This window comes from Bufo gargarizans, chromosome 1 (assembly GCF_014858855.1).
Source record: "Bufo gargarizans isolate SCDJY-AF-19 chromosome 1, ASM1485885v1, whole genome shotgun sequence".
NCBI lineage: Eukaryota > Metazoa > Chordata > Amphibia > Anura > Bufonidae > Bufo > Bufo gargarizans.
The window spans coordinates 746517876-746535660 of NC_058080.1; the positions used below are offsets into that span (position 1 = coordinate 746517876).

A 17785-nucleotide genomic window follows, 5' to 3' on the forward strand; every position below is an offset into this window, starting at 1 on the left:
TGAAGACGCTACAGAAGTTGGGTTCGATGATCAACTTCCAAAAGTCATCACTGACCCTTCTACAAGGAAGGAACCAGAGGAGGGTCACATCTATTCTTCCTGTTCCTGTCTGGTTGGCGGAGGGTCTCATCAGCGTAGAGCTGCCGTGGATGACTCATGAAAAGAAAATTACCAGTAACTGTCATCCAGTTGTTCATTTAAGTGTCTCTCTCCATCCACAGGAGTACACAATAGAGAAGAAGACATCGGGGGACTGTGTGACTCCGATCATTTATCTCCAGGAATCGGGAGAGTGGAGCAGGACCCCTCACCCCATCACAGAGCCTCCCCCTCACCCCCTGATACATGAGCAGAAGATCCTAGAGCTCACCCACAAGATGATGGAGATACTGACTGGAGAGGTGACACTGCTGGGAATGCTGGGAAATTCTCCAGTAACAGCACTGGAGGGGTCTGGGTGATGACGGTGTCATTGTGTTGTCAGGTTCCTATAAGGTGTCAGGACGTCGCTGTCTATTTCTCCATGAAGGAGTGGGAGTATATAGAAGGACACAAGGATCTGTACAAGGAGGCCATGATGGAGGAGCACCAGCCTCTTATATCACAAGGTAAGAGCCGTCATGTGCAGTGTGTACACGTGTGTGCAGTGACATGTAATGGAGGAGCACCAGCCTCTTATATCACAAGGTAAGAGCCGTCATGTGCAGTGTATACACGTGTGTGCAGTGACATGTAATGGAGGAGCACCAGCCTCTTATATCACAAGGTAAGAGCCGTCATGTGCAGTGTATACACGTGTGTGCAGTGACATGTAATGGAGGAGCACCAGCCTCTTATATCACAAGGTAAGAGCCGTCATGTGCAGTGTATACACGTGTGTGCAGTGACATGTAATGGAGGAGCACCAGCCTCTTATATCACACGGTAAGACCCGCCATGTGCAGTGTATACACGTGTGTGCAGTGACATGTAATGGAGGAGCACCAGCCTCTTATATCACAGGGTAAGAGCCGTCATGTGCAGTGTATACACGTGTGTGCAGTGACATGTAATGGAGGAGCACCAGCCTCTTATATCACAGGGTAAGAGCCGTCATGTGCCGTGTATACACGTGTGTGCAGTGACATGTAATGGAGGAGCACTAGCCTCTTATATCACAAGGTAAGAGCCGTCATGTGCAGTGTATACACGTGTGTGCAGTGACATGTAATGGAGGAGCACCAGCCTCTTATATCACAAGGTAAGAGCCGTCATGTGCAGTGTATACACGTGTGTGCAGTGACATGTAATGGAGGAGCACCAGCCTCTTATATCACAAGGTAAGAGCCGTCATGTGCAGTGTATACACGTGTGTGCAGTGACATGTAATGGAGGAGCACCAGCCTCTTATATCACACGGTAAGACCCGCCATGTGCAGTGTATACACGTGTGTGCAGTGACATGTAATGGAGGAGCACCAGCCTCTTATATCACAGGGTAAGAGCCGTCATGTGCAGTGTATACACGTGTGTGCAGTGACATGTAATGGAGGAGCACCAGCCTCTTATATCACAGGGTAAGAGCCGTCATGTGCCGTGTATACACGTGTGTGCAGTGACATGTAATGGAGGAGCACTAGCCTCTTATATCACAAGGTAAGAGCCGTCATGTGCAGTGTATACACGTGTGTGCAGTGACATGTAATGGAGGAGCACCAGCCTCTTATATCACAAGGTAAGAGCCGTCATGTGCAGTGTATACACGTGTGTGCAGTGACATGTAATGGAGGAGCACCAGCCTCTTATATCACAAGGTAAGAGCCGTCATGTGCAGTGTGTACACGTGTGTGCAGTGATATGTAATGGAGGAGCACCAGCCTCTTATATCACAGGGTAAGAGCCGTCATGTGCAGTGTATACACGTGTGTGCAGTGACATGTAATGGAGGAGCACCAGCCTCTTATATCACAAGGTAAGAGCCGTCATGTGCAGTGTGTACACGTGTGTGCAGTGACATGTAATGGAGGAGCACCAGCCTCTTATATCACAGGGTAAGAGCCGTCATGTGCAGTGTATACACGTGTGTGCAGTGACATGTAATGGAGGAGCACCAGCCTCTTATATCACAAGGTAAGAGCCGTCATGTGCAGTGTGTACACGTGTGTGCAGTGACATGTAATGGAGGAGCACCAGCCTCTTATATCACAAGGTAAGAGCCGTCATGTGCAGTGTATACACGTGTGTGCAGTGACATGTAATGGAGGAGCACCAGCCTCTTATATCACAAGGTAAGAGCCGTCATGTGCAGTGTATACACGTGTGTGCAGTGACATGTAATGGAGGAGCACCAGCCTCTTATATCACAAGGTAAGAGCCGTCATGTGCAGTGTATACACGTGTGTGCAGTGACATGTAATGGAGGAGCACCAGCCTCTTATATCACACGGTAAGACCCGCCATGTGCAGTGTATACACGTGTGTGCAGTGACATGTAATGGAGGAGCACCAGCCTCTTATATCACAGGGTAAGAGCCGTCATGTGCAGTGTATACACGTGTGTGCAGTGACATGTAATGGAGGAGCACCAGCCTCTTATATCACAGGGTAAGAGCCGTCATGTGCCGTGTATACACGTGTGTGTGCAGTGACATGTAATGGAGGAGCACTAGCCTCTTATATCAAAAGGTAAGAGCCGTCATGTGCAGTGTGTACACGTGTGTGCAGTGACATGTAATGGAGGAGCACCAGCCTCTTATATCACAGGGTAAGAGCCGTCATGTGCAGTGTATACACGTGTGTGCAGTGACGTGTAATGGAGGAGCACCAGCCTCTTATATCACAAGGTAAGAGCCGTCATGTGCAGTGTGTACACGTGTGTGCAGTGACATGTAATGGAGGAGCACCAGCCTCTTATATCACAAGGTAAGAGCCGTCATGTGCAGTGTATACACGTGTGTGCAGTGACATGTAATGGAGGAGCACCAGCCTCTTATATCACAGGGTAAGAGCCGTCATGTGCAGTGTATACACGTGTGTGCAGTGACATGTAATGGAGGAGCACCAGCCTCTTATATCACAGGGTAAGAGCCGTCATGTGCAGTGTATACACGTGTGTGCAGTGACATGTAATGGAGGAGCACCAGCCTCTTATATCACAAGGTAAGAGCCGTCATGTGCAGTGTATACACGTGTGTGCAGTGACATGTAATGGAGGAGCACCAGCCTCTTATATCACAAGGTAAGAGCCGTCATGTGCAGTGTATACACGTGTGTGCAGTGACATGTATTGGAGGAGCACCAGCCTCTTATATCACAGGGTAAGAGCCGTCATGTGCAGTGTATACACGTGTGTGCAGTGACGTGTAATGGAGGAGCACCAGCCTCTTATATCACAAGGTAAGAGCCGTCATGTGCAGTGTATACACGTGTGTGCAGTGACGTGTAATGGAGGAGCACCAGCCTCTTATATAACAAGGTAAGAGCCGTCATGTGCAGTGTGTACACGTGTGTGCAGTGACATGTAATGGAGGAGCACCAGCCTCTTATATCACAAGGTAAGAGCAGTCATGTGCAGTGTATACACGTGTGTGCAGTGACATGTATTGGAGGAGCACCAGCCTCTTATATTACAGGGTAAGAGCCGTCATGTGCAGTGTATACACGTGTGTGCAGTGACATGTAATGGAGGAGCTCCAGCCTCTTATATCACAAGGTAAGAGCCGTCATGTGCAGTGTGTACACGTGTGTGCAGTGACATGTAATGGAGGAGCACCAGCCTCTTATATCACAGGGTAAGAGCCGTCATGTGCAGTGTATACACGTGTGTGCAGTGACATGTAATGGAGGAGCACCAACCTCTTATATCACAAGGTAAGAGCCGTCATGTGCAGTGTGTACACGTGTGTGCAGTGTATGCATGTGTGTGCAGTGATATACAGGTGTCTGTACTACTCATTGTAAGGGAATGTTTTAATGTGAATTTGACCATTTGAGAATATTTAGGCTTAAGTAGGCTAAGTGATAAAAATATTTACAAAGTGTGATTAAATATATAAATATGAAAAGAGACAAATCACATACTGAATATTAAAGCTAAACAATAATCAATCACCTTGCTGCAGTACAATGGGGGGGGGGGGGGGACTGCTGTCGTAGCACATGGCCAACACCCATGGTTATACAAGAGAGAGATAGTAACCTACAACATCCTACCTGGATAATTTTCTAGGCGGAGTTCCAGTTATTTGTCTTTGTGCACAAAAAATGTTTATACCTTTCAGCCCCTCCTCCTAAGGATGTCCAGTGTGCAGTATGTATGTCTCTAAGATAACTCAGTAATGCAGTCTTCTCAGCATAATGGAGGGTTTGTATATGTTATCTAACTATCCTTAATGCAATATATTACAAGGAATATAATTACAAAGAATATAGAAGGTAATATAACAATAAAAGGGACAGAACCAATGTAAAATACCCTTACAACACAGGGGAGAACCCTACTTTTTAGATACACAGGGAGCTCAGAGTTTCCAGCTTCCACAAACTGCACTGCCAGGAGCTTAGATAGGAAGGGAACTCAGGGTTTTCCCGTCAGTGCAGGTTTATGAAGGTCTGAGTTATGGGGATAAGTTGTACTTTTTCTTGGCCTCAATATAGGGGACATGGGACTCATTGATTAACCTTTTATTCCTTTTTTTTTCAGGAGGGATGAAGAAAACCAGCAATACGACCCTTCTCCTGAAAGAGCCACCAAGGATGGACAGGAAGGAGATCAGCAGAAGAATATTAGACCTCACCTTGGAGATCATCTCCCTGCTGAGCGGAGAGGTAAACTTTTCTAGATTTTTCTCCTATTGTATTCTGTAACAAGTCAGACATCGGGAAGGAGAATCCATCATAGGAAGTGATAGGAAGAGTCCAGGGTCCTGGAGAAGGCCTCCAGACCTTCCAAGTGATGGAGAACCTGAAGATCAGCCCCCAGTATGGTGAGTGATGTGTCATGTGACCAGTGACCGATAGTCATGTTGTAGGAGCCATGAGAAGGTAAGTAGGCATGTTGTACCAGGAGGAGAGGGCCGGAGGAGAGCACATGGCCCCTGAAGGGTTTATTCCCTAAGTGTCTCTCTCCATCCACAGGAGTACACAATAGTGAAGAAGACATCGGGGGACTGTGTGACTCCCATCATCCATCTCCAGGAGTCAGGAGGGCAAAGCAAGACCCCTCCCCCCATCACAGTGCCTCCCCCTCACCCCCTGATACATGAGCAGAGGATCCTAGAACTCACCCACAAGATGATGGAGCTGCTGACTGGAGAGGTGACACTGCTGGGAATGCTGGGAAATTCTCCAGTAACAGCACTGGAGGGGTCTGGGTGATGACGGTGTCATTGTGTTGTCAGGTTCCTATAAGGTGTCAGGACGTCACTGTCTATTTCTCCATGGAGGAGTGGGAGTATATAGAAGGACACAAGGACCTGTACAAGGAGGCCATGATGGAGGAGCACCAGCCTCTTATATCACAAGGTAGGACCCGTCATGTGCAGTGTGTACACGTGTGTGCAGTGACATGTAATGGTGGAGCACCAGCCTCTTATATCACAAGGTAAGAGCCGTCATGTGCAGTGTGTACACGTGTGTGCAGTGACATGTAATGGAGGAGCACCGGCCTCTTATATCACAAGGTAAGACCCGTCATGTGCAGTGTGTGCAGTGACATGTAATGGAGGAGCACCAGCCTCTTATATCACAGGGTAAGAGCCGTCATGTGCAGTGTATACACGTGTGTGCCGTGACATGTAATGGAGGATCACCAGCCTCTTATATCTCAAGGTAAGAGCCGTCATGTGCAGTGTGTGCAGTGACATGTAATGGAGGAGCACCAGCCTCTTATATGACAAGGTAAGAGTCGGCATGTGCAGTGTGTACACGTGTGTGCAGTGACATGTAATGGAAGAGCACAAGCCTCTTACATCACAAGGTAAGAGCCGTCATGTGCAGTGTATACACGTGTGTGCAGTGACATGTAATGGAGGAGCACCAGCCTCTTATATCACAAGGTAAGACATGTCATGTGCAGTGTATACACGTGTGTGCAGTGACATGTAATGGAGGAGCACCAGCCTCTTATATCACAGGGTAAGAGCCGTCATGTGCAGTGTGTACACGTGTGTGCAGTGACATGTAATGGAGGACCAGTTACTAGGGAAGGAGGATAGGAGGATCCATCGTCTGTCTCTTCCAAAGGTGCCGTCCTGTAATGTGCTAGGGATTCCACAACTGGCCTTCTAGGTCTTCCACCCTGGAGCTGTGGACTTCATCTTCCTGCAGTGGGTCAGAATCTAAGGTAGTTGTCAGATGCTCACCTGTCTGTTCTCCAGCAGTGAGCCTGGCCTCTCTGTTGTGGTGCAGCCGGAGTTGTTTAGTTCCTTTAGCAGGGATGCAGAGCCAATTGGGCTCGGTGCCGGTGTCACATGCTTCCTGAGGTGGGCCATTTTCACAGTCGGTTGCTCACAGGTGCCTGTGATTGGTCTTCTAAGCCTCACTGGCGTGTGTTGTACTACTGTCTAGATCCCTGGCATTCAGATTTTTAGATTGTCCCTGACCTTGCTTCTGATTGCTGAATATTTCCTCTGAGGTTCTCTGCTGGCTCTGACCACATCTGGTATTTGACTCTGTGTTTGTATCTTGTTTGTGCTGTGACGTATCTCTCCGGTTTGGATTGATTTTAACTTACTTTTGGATTCTGATCCAGTCTGGTTTTGACCTCTTTCTGTCTGACTTCTCTTTTACCCCACTAGGTTTAGGCTCCTGCAGTTAGTCAAGTTAGGGCCCGTTGCCGAGTTGTGGGCTGTTAGTCAGGGTGGATCATGCAAGTAAATAGGGATAGCGGTGCGGGCGGCGTACAGAGCTGAACTGTGTGTTGCTATTTAGCCACAGTTTTGTACCGCCCTTATGGTCCTTATTGTCCATCCTTTCTCAGACCTGCAGTCAGTCAGTGGCGCCTCCTGTGTTTCTCCTGCACCAACATCTCTGCGGCCCGACTCATTTAACAGCATGTGTACAGTAGACCAGAAATCCTCTCCAGCTCCCGAGCAGCTGTAGATTTTCTGCCAGACAGAACCTCAGAAGATGCTCCAGACTTATTACCTGTTAATAATTTGGGCGCATCGTACACCAGCGGGGTTCACTATTTAGACTGGTGTAGGAAGCGTCAATCCTAATACATCCCCCCACTCTGTCTATGACACTCCACACCTAATGGAGCCAAAACAGCCCCTTTATAAACTCCTCTCAGGAATAGTGTGGGTCCGTTATGTGCTGTCACGTTCCAAATGTTGTGACTCCTTCCCCTGCACAACCGCCATCAGTGCCCCTCACAGTGAAGAAACATTATGGCGTACAGGACAGAACAAAAGGTGTAATAGACAGAACCGAAGGTGGACAGATTCAAGCTGAGCAGACGACGGAGAGCGATGGGTAAAAGGAATCCCATAGTAACTGCCTCAGATACAAGTCGGTCAGGATGGGAGCTACCTGCATCTTTCCCACTTCAGGGGAGGTAGAATACGGCTCAGGAGGAGGATTCTCACCATGGGAGGGAGTTTAGAGCCATTCTCCTCACGTTCCTTCAGTGACCATAGCCCATGTCTTCAGACAGGGTGCAATCAAAATGACTAGAAATGATCAAATTACTTTTATTTCACGTCCAATTCTAACAAATCAATCAGAAAAGTCAATGGGAACAATAAATTCACACCAAATCCTCAGATTGCACTGAAAAGTTGTGTCTGACACTCTGGGGTCTCCTAGGACAGCATCCAGCCCTTCCAAGCTCTCTGCCGGCGTAGGCAGCATACTGACTCATCGTACAGAGACCAGTGCTGTATGGAGACTTACTGGAAGTACTACATAGTATGGAGATCTATTGGTAATGCTACATGGGAATCAAATATGTAAAGAGTCCGCTGATGGACTGTGGGGTGGTCGTAGCCATGGAAACAAGCAGTGTATAATGTGATGGAAAAATTTATCCAGCCAGCAAAGGAAGCAATATGGATAATAATACATTAGTAAGTGGCTTGTATAATAAATGCTATTTGCTGAAGTGAGACAACCCCTTTAAGGATTCTTAGAACGACAAGGAATCTCCGGCACTAAACACTTCAGCATAATCTGTTTATCATAATCAACACAAGGTCAGGGATCTCATGGAGGTAAGATGTTGATCGCATTTGCATGACTGAAGCGATAAGATGTGATTAAGCTACCTCAGGAGAGATAACAGAGACAGCAGCAGAGTGGTGACTCATTAGGGATGGAGACGGGCTTCCTGGTCAGACACATGGGTGGCAGGCATCTCCTTACCAAAATCGGAGTCAAGGTGGGTAGAAAGCGTAACCTGGTAATACAATGATTTTGCCTTCCTTTTCCTGAGAGTATACAGGATGGATGTTGTGTTTTTTTTTTTTTTTTTTTTTTATTTAAATGGTGGCTTTGCATCCTCCATCAATAAATCATTTTCCTGAAGGTAGTGAAATCCACTAAGTGGTGTGGCAGCAGCTACACCACCAGTGGCTCAGTGGCAGTTCAGTTTGCACACAAACAGATCAATGGGCACGTATGGTTGTTACCTGCTCACACTTTCTGTTATCGATGACTGACGATGAAGCAGCGAACAGGAAGGAGGAGTTGTTTGAGCAGGAGAAGCAATAGCCGATGATGTTTTTGATGATGACAACAACACCGTACTGCTTTTGGATTTGAACTGGCTACTAGAATGATGATTGGCAGAAAAAGGACTGTTTTGCTCACATTGGTGGCCAGTTTTCTGGCCACATCTTATTTGTGGCCTGCTGAGCTCGCTCACTGCAATGGTTTTGGTAGCTGGCACCACTGTTTTAAAAAATTTCCATATGGGAGATGGCCATGCAGAGTCACCACCATCCAAGCTTGACCTGGGTCTGACAGCTGTTGAGACTGCACCAATAACTGCAGTGACATTGCCTTCTTCCACAATAGTTTTGTAGAAACAAATGGTCATTTGGACAGTCTACTACAATAGATGGTAATTGTGATGCAGGAATATAAGTCAGGTGGTACATTAGTCTGTGCTAAATGGAATTTTTGAAAAAAATTCTGTTTTTTAGAGAAAATAAATTGTGCAATTGGAAAGAGACTCAAAAAAACGTCACGTACACTAGGCTGCCTGAGGAATGGAATCTTTGTAAATCAATTTTGTAAATTTTTTTTTTTTTAAACCTACAATATCTGCCATCACTGTGCAGAAACATCCCCACAAAGCAGTTACCCAGACAGAGCCACCACCAGCAATGCTAACATTTCTGCCACCAGCTTGCCCTACTTCTGACATTATTTGAACCTGTACCCACAGCAGCGGCATCGCCTTCTCCCGAGCAGCAGTTTTGTAGTAAAAAGTTTTTGATTGGACGTAGTAAACTACAATATAACAGTGAGTGACACAGAATGTAATGTCCGGTACACTAGTTTGTCATGAATGGAATTTTTGTAATAACATTTTCAACAATTAAAAAAAAAATGCCCAGTTGGAGACAGTATGCTGAATATGTATGATGAAATATATGCTGAAACTTGAAGAATCTGTGCAACAGCTTTCTGGAAAAAATGTGTAGTTTTGACAATGTCCACTGCAATGATGTTAACAAAAAATTCAGCAGCCAGTACATGGCTCCTGCACACCAGAAGAAAGGCATACTACAACAAAGCAAGCGCAGGATTGCCCATGGCTGGAGGCAGCAAAGCAACACACAGAACCCTATATGACCCTTTTAGGGCTGTTTCACACGAGCGTATATCGTGCGTGACATCCGCTCCGTGAATGACTGCCAAGACCTGATGCAGACAGCAGAGGCACGGAGCAGTAACATGACTGATAATGCTCCGTGCCTCTCTGTGATCTCTTTACTACGAAATCACAGTGAGATAAAGTTGTCATTGTGATTTCGTAGTAAAGAGATCACAGAGAAGCACGGAGCATTATCAGTCATGTTACTGCTCCGTGCCTCTGCAGTCCGCATCGGGTCTTGGCTGTCATTCACGCAGCGGATGTCACGCACGGCATCCGCTCGTGTGAAACAGCCCTTACTGTCACCAGCTAAAAACTCTATAAATGAATGAAATCAATCCATCTAAGTAAATGTCTAAATGATTCCCCATCAGACCCTGAACTCGCTGATAACTTTCTTTTTTCGAGTTGCTGAGAGGTCCTGCCTCATCCATGTCCAAGCTCAGAATAGGTTCCTTGTTTGTGATCATAGTACCTATGACCTATCCATATCGTTCTATCTGATTGGCTGAGGCTGACTGCAAGGCATTATGGGAGAGTCCCTGCCCTGGAAGGGGAGGGGTCTTGTGATCCTCTCTATTAATCACCCCTGCTCTGCTGTGCTCACTACTGTACTGTGAAGTGTAAAATGATGGATGCCATTTTGATAAATTTTATGATTCAAATTTGTAGAAGATGAATTTGTAGATTTACCGAATTTATTCACCAAATCTCATACGACTTCGGGTGAGATGAATTTTGCCTACACGGAGACAATACATTTTAATGCGTTACAGAGACAGCATTGAAACTGAAGTGTTCGAACTAATCAACTTTGGATCTCTGATCCAAAGCTTGATTCACTCAACTCTAATTATCAGGAAGCTCCGATGTCACATGTGATTATTGTACAGACACAGACATCTCAGTGATGGTCATCTGCACTCACAGGACCCTTCATTACATCCACCATCTTAATTCTTGTTAGGACCCTCGTTCCCCTTAGAACATCCTGAATTCTTAGTGTAATGGACCTAACAAGGTGATGGAAACCTTTTATTACAGGTTCTGATTGATGACCTCACTCTGTCTATTCCACTGCATCCTACAGATGTCTATAAACCTGAGATCTGGGGACTGTGCAGCCCCTAGGTCATATGGACCGCATTTTCATGTCCGTGAATTCAGCCTGAGATGTGCGCTTTACAGAATGTCATGACATATCATCTTGTTAAATGTAAACTGTGGCCATGATTAAATTATTGATAACAATGTTAAAGAGGATCTCACTAGACTTCATAATACAAACTGCTTGTAGTATTAAACAGATCTCTTAGACCTGATGAGGCCGGTGTACTTGTTTTGAAATTCCATCTCAGAATGCTAATATTAAAGTGAGAAAGTAAGATCGCTCACGAGTCCTATATTCACAAGCTGTACTCAGTCTCTTCCCACTGTTGCTCCTGATATCTCACACATGCGCAGTGCAGGCTGCATACCTCATAGCTGTGCAGTAAAGAAAAGCAGCAGATGCAATTAGAAGCTTGTTCTGAGTATTGTGAGATTTCAGCAGCAGCAGCAGACGAGGAGGTACACTCAAAAGAGCTTGTGAATTAAGCTTTAGGTGGGTATTAAGACATGGATTCTTGTAGTGAGGACATCAGCATCATCAGGTCTAAGATCTATTTATAATCAATACAGTTTGTGTTGAGGAACGTGGTGATGGATGCTTGTCTGTCATATATGTGTTGACAAAGTGCGAGGCTGGTGTCCAGACATGGGCTGTTAAAATTCAGAGTTTTATCAAATCTTGACTTACTGTATATAATAAAAGTTGTGATCAGGTGCAAACCAAAAGATCAGGACATCAGAAAATGTTATAGAAAGCTTTATAAGATTGGAATAACAAATCCAGTTTTTTTTAGGCTTTTTTTTTTTTTTTTTTGCCACAATGAGTGGAATTAATGGATTTTACCGCTCCTTTTTGCTGGATCCACTTCCAGCCTAACAGGAACTTTATAAGTTTGTCTTCTTAACAGCTTGGTAAAATAAAAACCTCAAATTTCAATTTTTATATTAACAGAAATTCCCAGTAAGAATTTTGAGGAAAACTTCATGTTGTTGCGAAATTATAAAGTAGAAGATGAAGATATAATGCAGCGCTCTTCAGGAGAAAACCTTAATGTACATCCAGGTCTTCACAGTACAGAATTGTCAAATAATGAGGAACCTTTTCCTGAACAATTGCACTTTATCACAGGTACAGCTCAGAAAGTGGGTAAAAGACTTCAGTGTGGTAAGCAGGTCACAAAAAGCTTGGACCTTTCTACACAAAAAAGAACTCGCACAGAGGAGAACCCATACTCCTGTTCAGAATGTGGGAAGTGCTTCACATATAAATCAAATTTTATTATTCATGAAAGAATTCACACAGGAGAGAAACCATATCCATGTTCATACTGTGGGAAATGTTTTACACAGAAATCACATCTTATTACACATGAGAGAAGTCACACAGGAGACAAACCATATTTATGTTCAGAATGTGGGAAATGTTTTGCACAAAAATCAGCCCTTGTTAATCATCGCAGATTTCACACAGGAGAGAAGCCATATTCATGTTCAGAATGTGGAAAATGTTTTACACACAAATCAAATCTTGTTAAACATGTGAGAAGTCACACAGGAGCGAAGCCATATTCATGTACAGAATGTGGGAAATGTTTTACACAGAAAGCAAATCTTATTAGACATGAGAGAAACCACACAGAAGAGAAGCCATATTCATGTTCAGAATGTGAAAAATATTTTACACACAAATCAGATCTTGTTAAACATGAGAGACGTCACAAAGGAGAGAAGCTGTTCTCGTGTTCAGAATGTGGAAATACTTTTATACAAAAATCTGATCTTGTTAACCATGAGAGAATTCACACAGGAGAGAAACCATATTCATGTTCAGAATGTGAGAAATGTTTTACACTGAAATCAAGTCTTGTTAAACATCAGAGATTTCACACAGGAGACAAACCATATTCATGTTCAGAATGTGGGAAATGTTTTACACAGAAATCACATCTTATTACACATAAGAGAAGTCACACAGGAGACAAACCATATTCCTGTTCAGAATGTGGGAAATGTTTTACACAAAAATCAGCCCTTGTTAATCATCATAGATTTCACACAGGAGACAAACCATATTCATGTTCTGAATGTGGGAAATGTTTTACACAAAAATCAGCCCTTGTTAAACATCAGATATTACACACAGGAGAGAAGCCATATTCATGTCCAGAATGTGGGAAATGTTTTATACAAAAATCAGCCCTTGTTAATCATCAGAGATTTCACACAGGAGAGAAGCCATATTCATGTTCAGAATGTGGGAAATGTTTTACACACAAATCAGATCTTGTTAAACATGAGAGAATTCACACAGGAGCGAAGCCATATTCATGTACAGAATGTGGAAAATGTTTTACACAGAAAGCAAATCTTATTAGACATGAGAGAAGCCACACAGAAGAGAAGCCATATTCATGTTCAGAATGTGAAAAATGTTTTACACACAAATCAGATCTTGTTAAACATCATATATTTCACACAGGAGACAAACCCTTTTCATGTTCAGAATGTGGGAAATGTTTTACACAGAAAGCACATCTTATTACACATGAGAGAAATCACACAGGAGAGAAGCCTTATTCATGTTCAGAATGTGGGAAATGTTTTACAAATAAATCAGTCCTTGTTAAACATCATAGATTTCACACAGGAGACAAACCATATTCATGTTCAGAATGTGGGAAATGTTTTACACAGAAATCAAATCTTGTTACACATCAGAGATTTCACACAGGAGACATACCATATTCGTGTTCAGAATGTGGGAAATGTTTTACAAATAAATCACATCTTGTTACACACGAGAGAAGTCACACAGGAGCGAAGCCGTATTCATGTTCAGAATGTGGGAAATGTTTTACACACAAATCAGATCTTGTTAAACATGAGAGAATTCACACAGGAGAGAAGCCATATTCATGTAGAGAATGTCCGAAATGTTTTACACAGAAAGCACATCTTATTAGACATGAGAGACGCCACACAGCAGCCGCCAATGAAAGAGAAGCCACTTGTGCCGCCAATGCTGCAGTCTCTGCTTCACTCACACAGGCTGCGGGCTCTTCCTCCTATGTCCTGACCAGATTATATTAACCAGATAATATTAAATGCAAATGAACAGGAAAGGAACATATCCAGTCAGGATCCTCAGCCTGTGGGCGTGCAGCTGAGTCTGCTTTTCAACGAGCAGGTACGTACTAAACTGTCTTCCATGGCACAGAAGAAAAGATGTGCTTTCTAAAATAAAAATAAAAAGCAGGAGAACCCTTATAAAGATAAAAGGAAATCTTATATTTGTGCAAAGAAATGTTGATGTATTATTGGTATTTTGTATGTCTCAGATAAGTACTGGTCGGTAGGTCACCCGCTCATTTATGTTCTGCTTGTTGAAGATCTGATACATGTAATACAATTTCTTCTTTTTAAAAACACATTTTATTAGATTTTTGAAAAGTATGTAAAATATACAACTGCACAAGAGCAACACAGTTATACAGCTACAGTGAGGAACAGAAGTATTTGAACACCCTGCGATTTTCCAAGTTCTCCCACTTAAAAATGATGGAAGGGTCTGAAATTCACATTGTAGGTGCATTCCGACTCAGAGACAGAATAAAAAAAAATAAAAATAAAAAGGAAATCTAATTGTATGATTTTGAAAAAAATTATTTGTCTTGCACTGCTGAACATAAGTATTTCAACTCCTGAGAAACAGCAAGAATTCTGGCTCTCTGAAAGACCTGTTACTGTGCCTTTAAAAAGTCCACCTCTACTCCACACATTAATATAACTTAGTAGGACCTGTCTGAGCTCATTAAAGACCCCTGTCCACCCCACAGTTAGTCAGACGCCAACTACTACCATGGGCAAGACCAAAGAGCTGTCAAAAGACTCCAGAGACAATATTGTGGACCTCCACAAGGCTGGAAAGGGCTATGGGGCAATTGCCAAGCAGCTTGGTGAAAATAGATCAACTGTTGGAGCAATTGTTAGAAAATGGAAGAGGCTAAAGACGACTGTCAGTCTCTCTCGAACTGGGGCTTCATGCAAGATCTCATCCCGTGGGGTATCACTGATGATAATAAAGTTGATTAATCAGCCCAGAACTACAAGGGAGGAGCTGGTCAATGAAAATAAAAATAAAGAGAGCTGGGACTACAGTTTCAAAGGTCACTGTCGGTAGAACACTACGCTGTCATGGTTTCAAATCATGCATGGCACGGAAGGTTCCTCTGCTCAAGTCATCACATGTCCAGGCCTGTCTGAAGTTTGCCAATGACCATCTGGATGATCCAGAGGAGGCATGGGAGAAAGTCATGTGGTCAGATGAGACCAAAGTAGAACTTTTTGGTCTAAACTTTGCTTGTCGTGTTTGGAGGAAAAAGAATGATGAGTTGCATCCCAAGAACACCATCCCTACTGTGAAGCATGGCGGTGGTAACATCATGCTTTGGGGGTGCTTTTCTGCGAAGGGGACAGGACGACTGCACTGTATTAAGGAGAGGATGAATAGGGTCATTTATTGTGAGATTTTGAGCAACAATCTCCTTCCCTCAGTCAGAGCATTGAAGATGGGTCATGGCTGGGTCTTCCAACGTGACAACGACCCGAAGCACACAGCCAGGATAACCAAGGAGTGGCTCCGCAAGAAGCATATCAAGGTTCTGTAGTGGCTTAGCCAGTCTCCAGACCTAAATCCAATAGAACATCTTTGGAGGGAGCTGAAACTCCATGTTGCTCAGCTACAGCCCTGAAATCTGACAAATCTAGAGGAGATCTGTGTGGAGGAGTGGGCCAAAATCCCTGTTGCAGTATGTGCAAACCTGGTCAAGGAAACTACAGGAAACGTTTGACCTCTGTAATTGCAAACAATGGCTTCTGTACCAAATATTAACACTGATTTTCTCAGGTGTTCAAATACTTATGTTCAGCAGTGCAAGACAAATATATTTTTTAAAAATCATACAATGTGATTTCCTGATTTTTTTAATTATTTTATTCTGTCTCTCAGAGAGGGAATACACCTACAATGTGAATTTCAGACCCCTCCATGATTTCTAAGTGGGAGAACTTGCAAAATCGCAGGGTGATCAAATACTTCTGTTCCTCACTGTATATGGTCACAGTATAATCAAACTATTTATCTCTGGGGGATTCACAGTTTTCATTTCAGGTTGTATATGTCACGTAGGGATGTGGGAGGGAAAAGGAACTAGGCCTCAAAGCTAGGGAAAGAGAAAAGGGTTAGGGACACCACCTATGGAAACCCTAATCCTAGCCCTGACTCCTATCTGTATGAACGGACCTTGAGGGTAGGAATGTTCATACACTGGAACCTAAGACCCTGGAAACCCTGAATCGCCCTAGAATAGTGTCTGGGCTTGAGACGGCCTGTTCCTTCCAATATGAAAGAACCAGTGTCTCCCTAGTAATAAAAGACAGAGGGGAAACCACAAAATATGAAAGGGAGGTAACACTTAACTTCAGAAGTAAATGAACGAGCAGAAATTCAAGAGGACGATGCACCAGCACTTCCAATACCAAACTGAAGCTATCAACTGCATAGCATGATGGGTGAAGCCACACTAAATAGAGGAGTTGTAATGACTACAGCTGAGACAAGAGGTGTGGTCATTAACAGCAACAACACTGAAAACAAGTAAACCAAAGAGGTTGTCAGATAACTCAGTCTCTTAGATCTTCTGACACCTGTCACGTTATAGACCACGACAGTACATTTAGATTCAAAATTGATGCTGGCGGCTTCCAGGAAACATCTGATAAATCCTGAATAGGAAGATGTATAGTTTCTTGACCAAACACTGGTGCTGGGCTTTAATCTGGAGCACTGTGCATTTACACTGCAGGATTAAAGTTTCTGCTCCTACAATTTAGCCAGGAGCAGGCCCTCTCTTTGCCTGTCACTGACAGCCGAAGCCCAGGAGGAGTAGACAAAATTGATTTATTACAGCTTCTGCCTTTTCCTTTCCTTGCTGCATAGCATATAATGAGTGCAGTTTCACATCTGCAGCAATTTCGGCAGGCTGTTCCTGCATAGAACAGCCTGCTGGAGTTCTCTGAATCCGGCACTGGCCAATGCAACCAGAATTCCCGCTGGCCCCGTTAACTATAGTGGGGTCTGGCAGATATTAAGAGAATTGGCCAGACACAAACCGCTGCACACTGCAGTATTTGTCCGGCTGATTCCTGACATTGTCTGCCAGGTTACTCTGTGACAGATGTGAAAGTAGCCTAAGCCACTCCAGGTCAACTTTTGCAATATAATAGGCTGAACTGGGGGAATAAAGTTAGAACTGTTAAACCATTACATCCACACTTAATCACAAAAAGAAAATGTCCAATCATGAAGACCTTTTTAGACCTGGTCATTAAAGGGTTACTGACTTTTTTATATTTTAAATTTTACAATTAAAAAGGTATTCTCATCTCAGATATTTATGAAGCTGCGAGGTCTGGTTTACGGAAACAATAGGACAGTAATCTTGGCTATTTCTTGGTAACCAAGACTCCACTGAAACCTGGATACACTGGGCTTGATGAGGATTTTCCCGTTCTACAGATACCTGCAGGTCCAAAGGACGCCATACGTTTCTGAGATTGCTGTTTTAATGATATTGAAAATAATGTCATGTAGTATTGCCCTGAAGTGAATTCCTGTGTGACTATTGCTCAGACTTGCTCCAGGCTCTCCAACCTAAAGCCGTGTTCAAGGAAGCCTGTAGATTAAAGACACTCCGAGTTCCCCGAAGTTCTCGATAACAGCCATTGATTATTTTGGTGGATTGTCATAGACTGAACTATTTTTGTTCTTGATGAATGTTTAACAATAAAAGGGTTTCCTTTTGTCAAAGAAGT

The 17785-nt window shown here is 43.8% G+C and overlaps 1 protein-coding gene across 4 annotated transcripts; it reads left to right on the forward strand.

Annotated features, from left to right (window-relative positions):
* Positions 1 to 550: 550 nt before the first annotated feature.
* LOC122925025 (zinc finger protein 260-like) lies at positions 551 to 14467 on the forward strand. Of its 4 annotated transcripts, none has more exons than XR_006387482.1 (3): positions 551 to 608; positions 4682 to 4806; positions 5116 to 5165. XR_006387482.1 is itself a non-coding variant. In XM_044276559.1 (2 exons), exons 1-2 carry the CDS (start codon positions 575 to 577, stop codon positions 14000 to 14002), a joined length of 2172 nt encoding a protein of 723 aa, XP_044132494.1. In that variant the 5' UTR covers positions 551 to 574; the 3' UTR covers positions 14003 to 14467. The 4 variants fall into 4 exon arrangements, 2 of the variants coding, with proteins under 2 accessions (XP_044132494.1, XP_044132493.1); XR_006387483.1 differs by lacking the exon at positions 551 to 608 and adding an exon at positions 977 to 1003; XM_044276559.1 differs by lacking the exons at positions 4682 to 4806; positions 5116 to 5165 and adding an exon at positions 11865 to 14467.
* The last annotated feature ends 3318 nt before the right edge of the window (positions 14468 to 17785 follow it).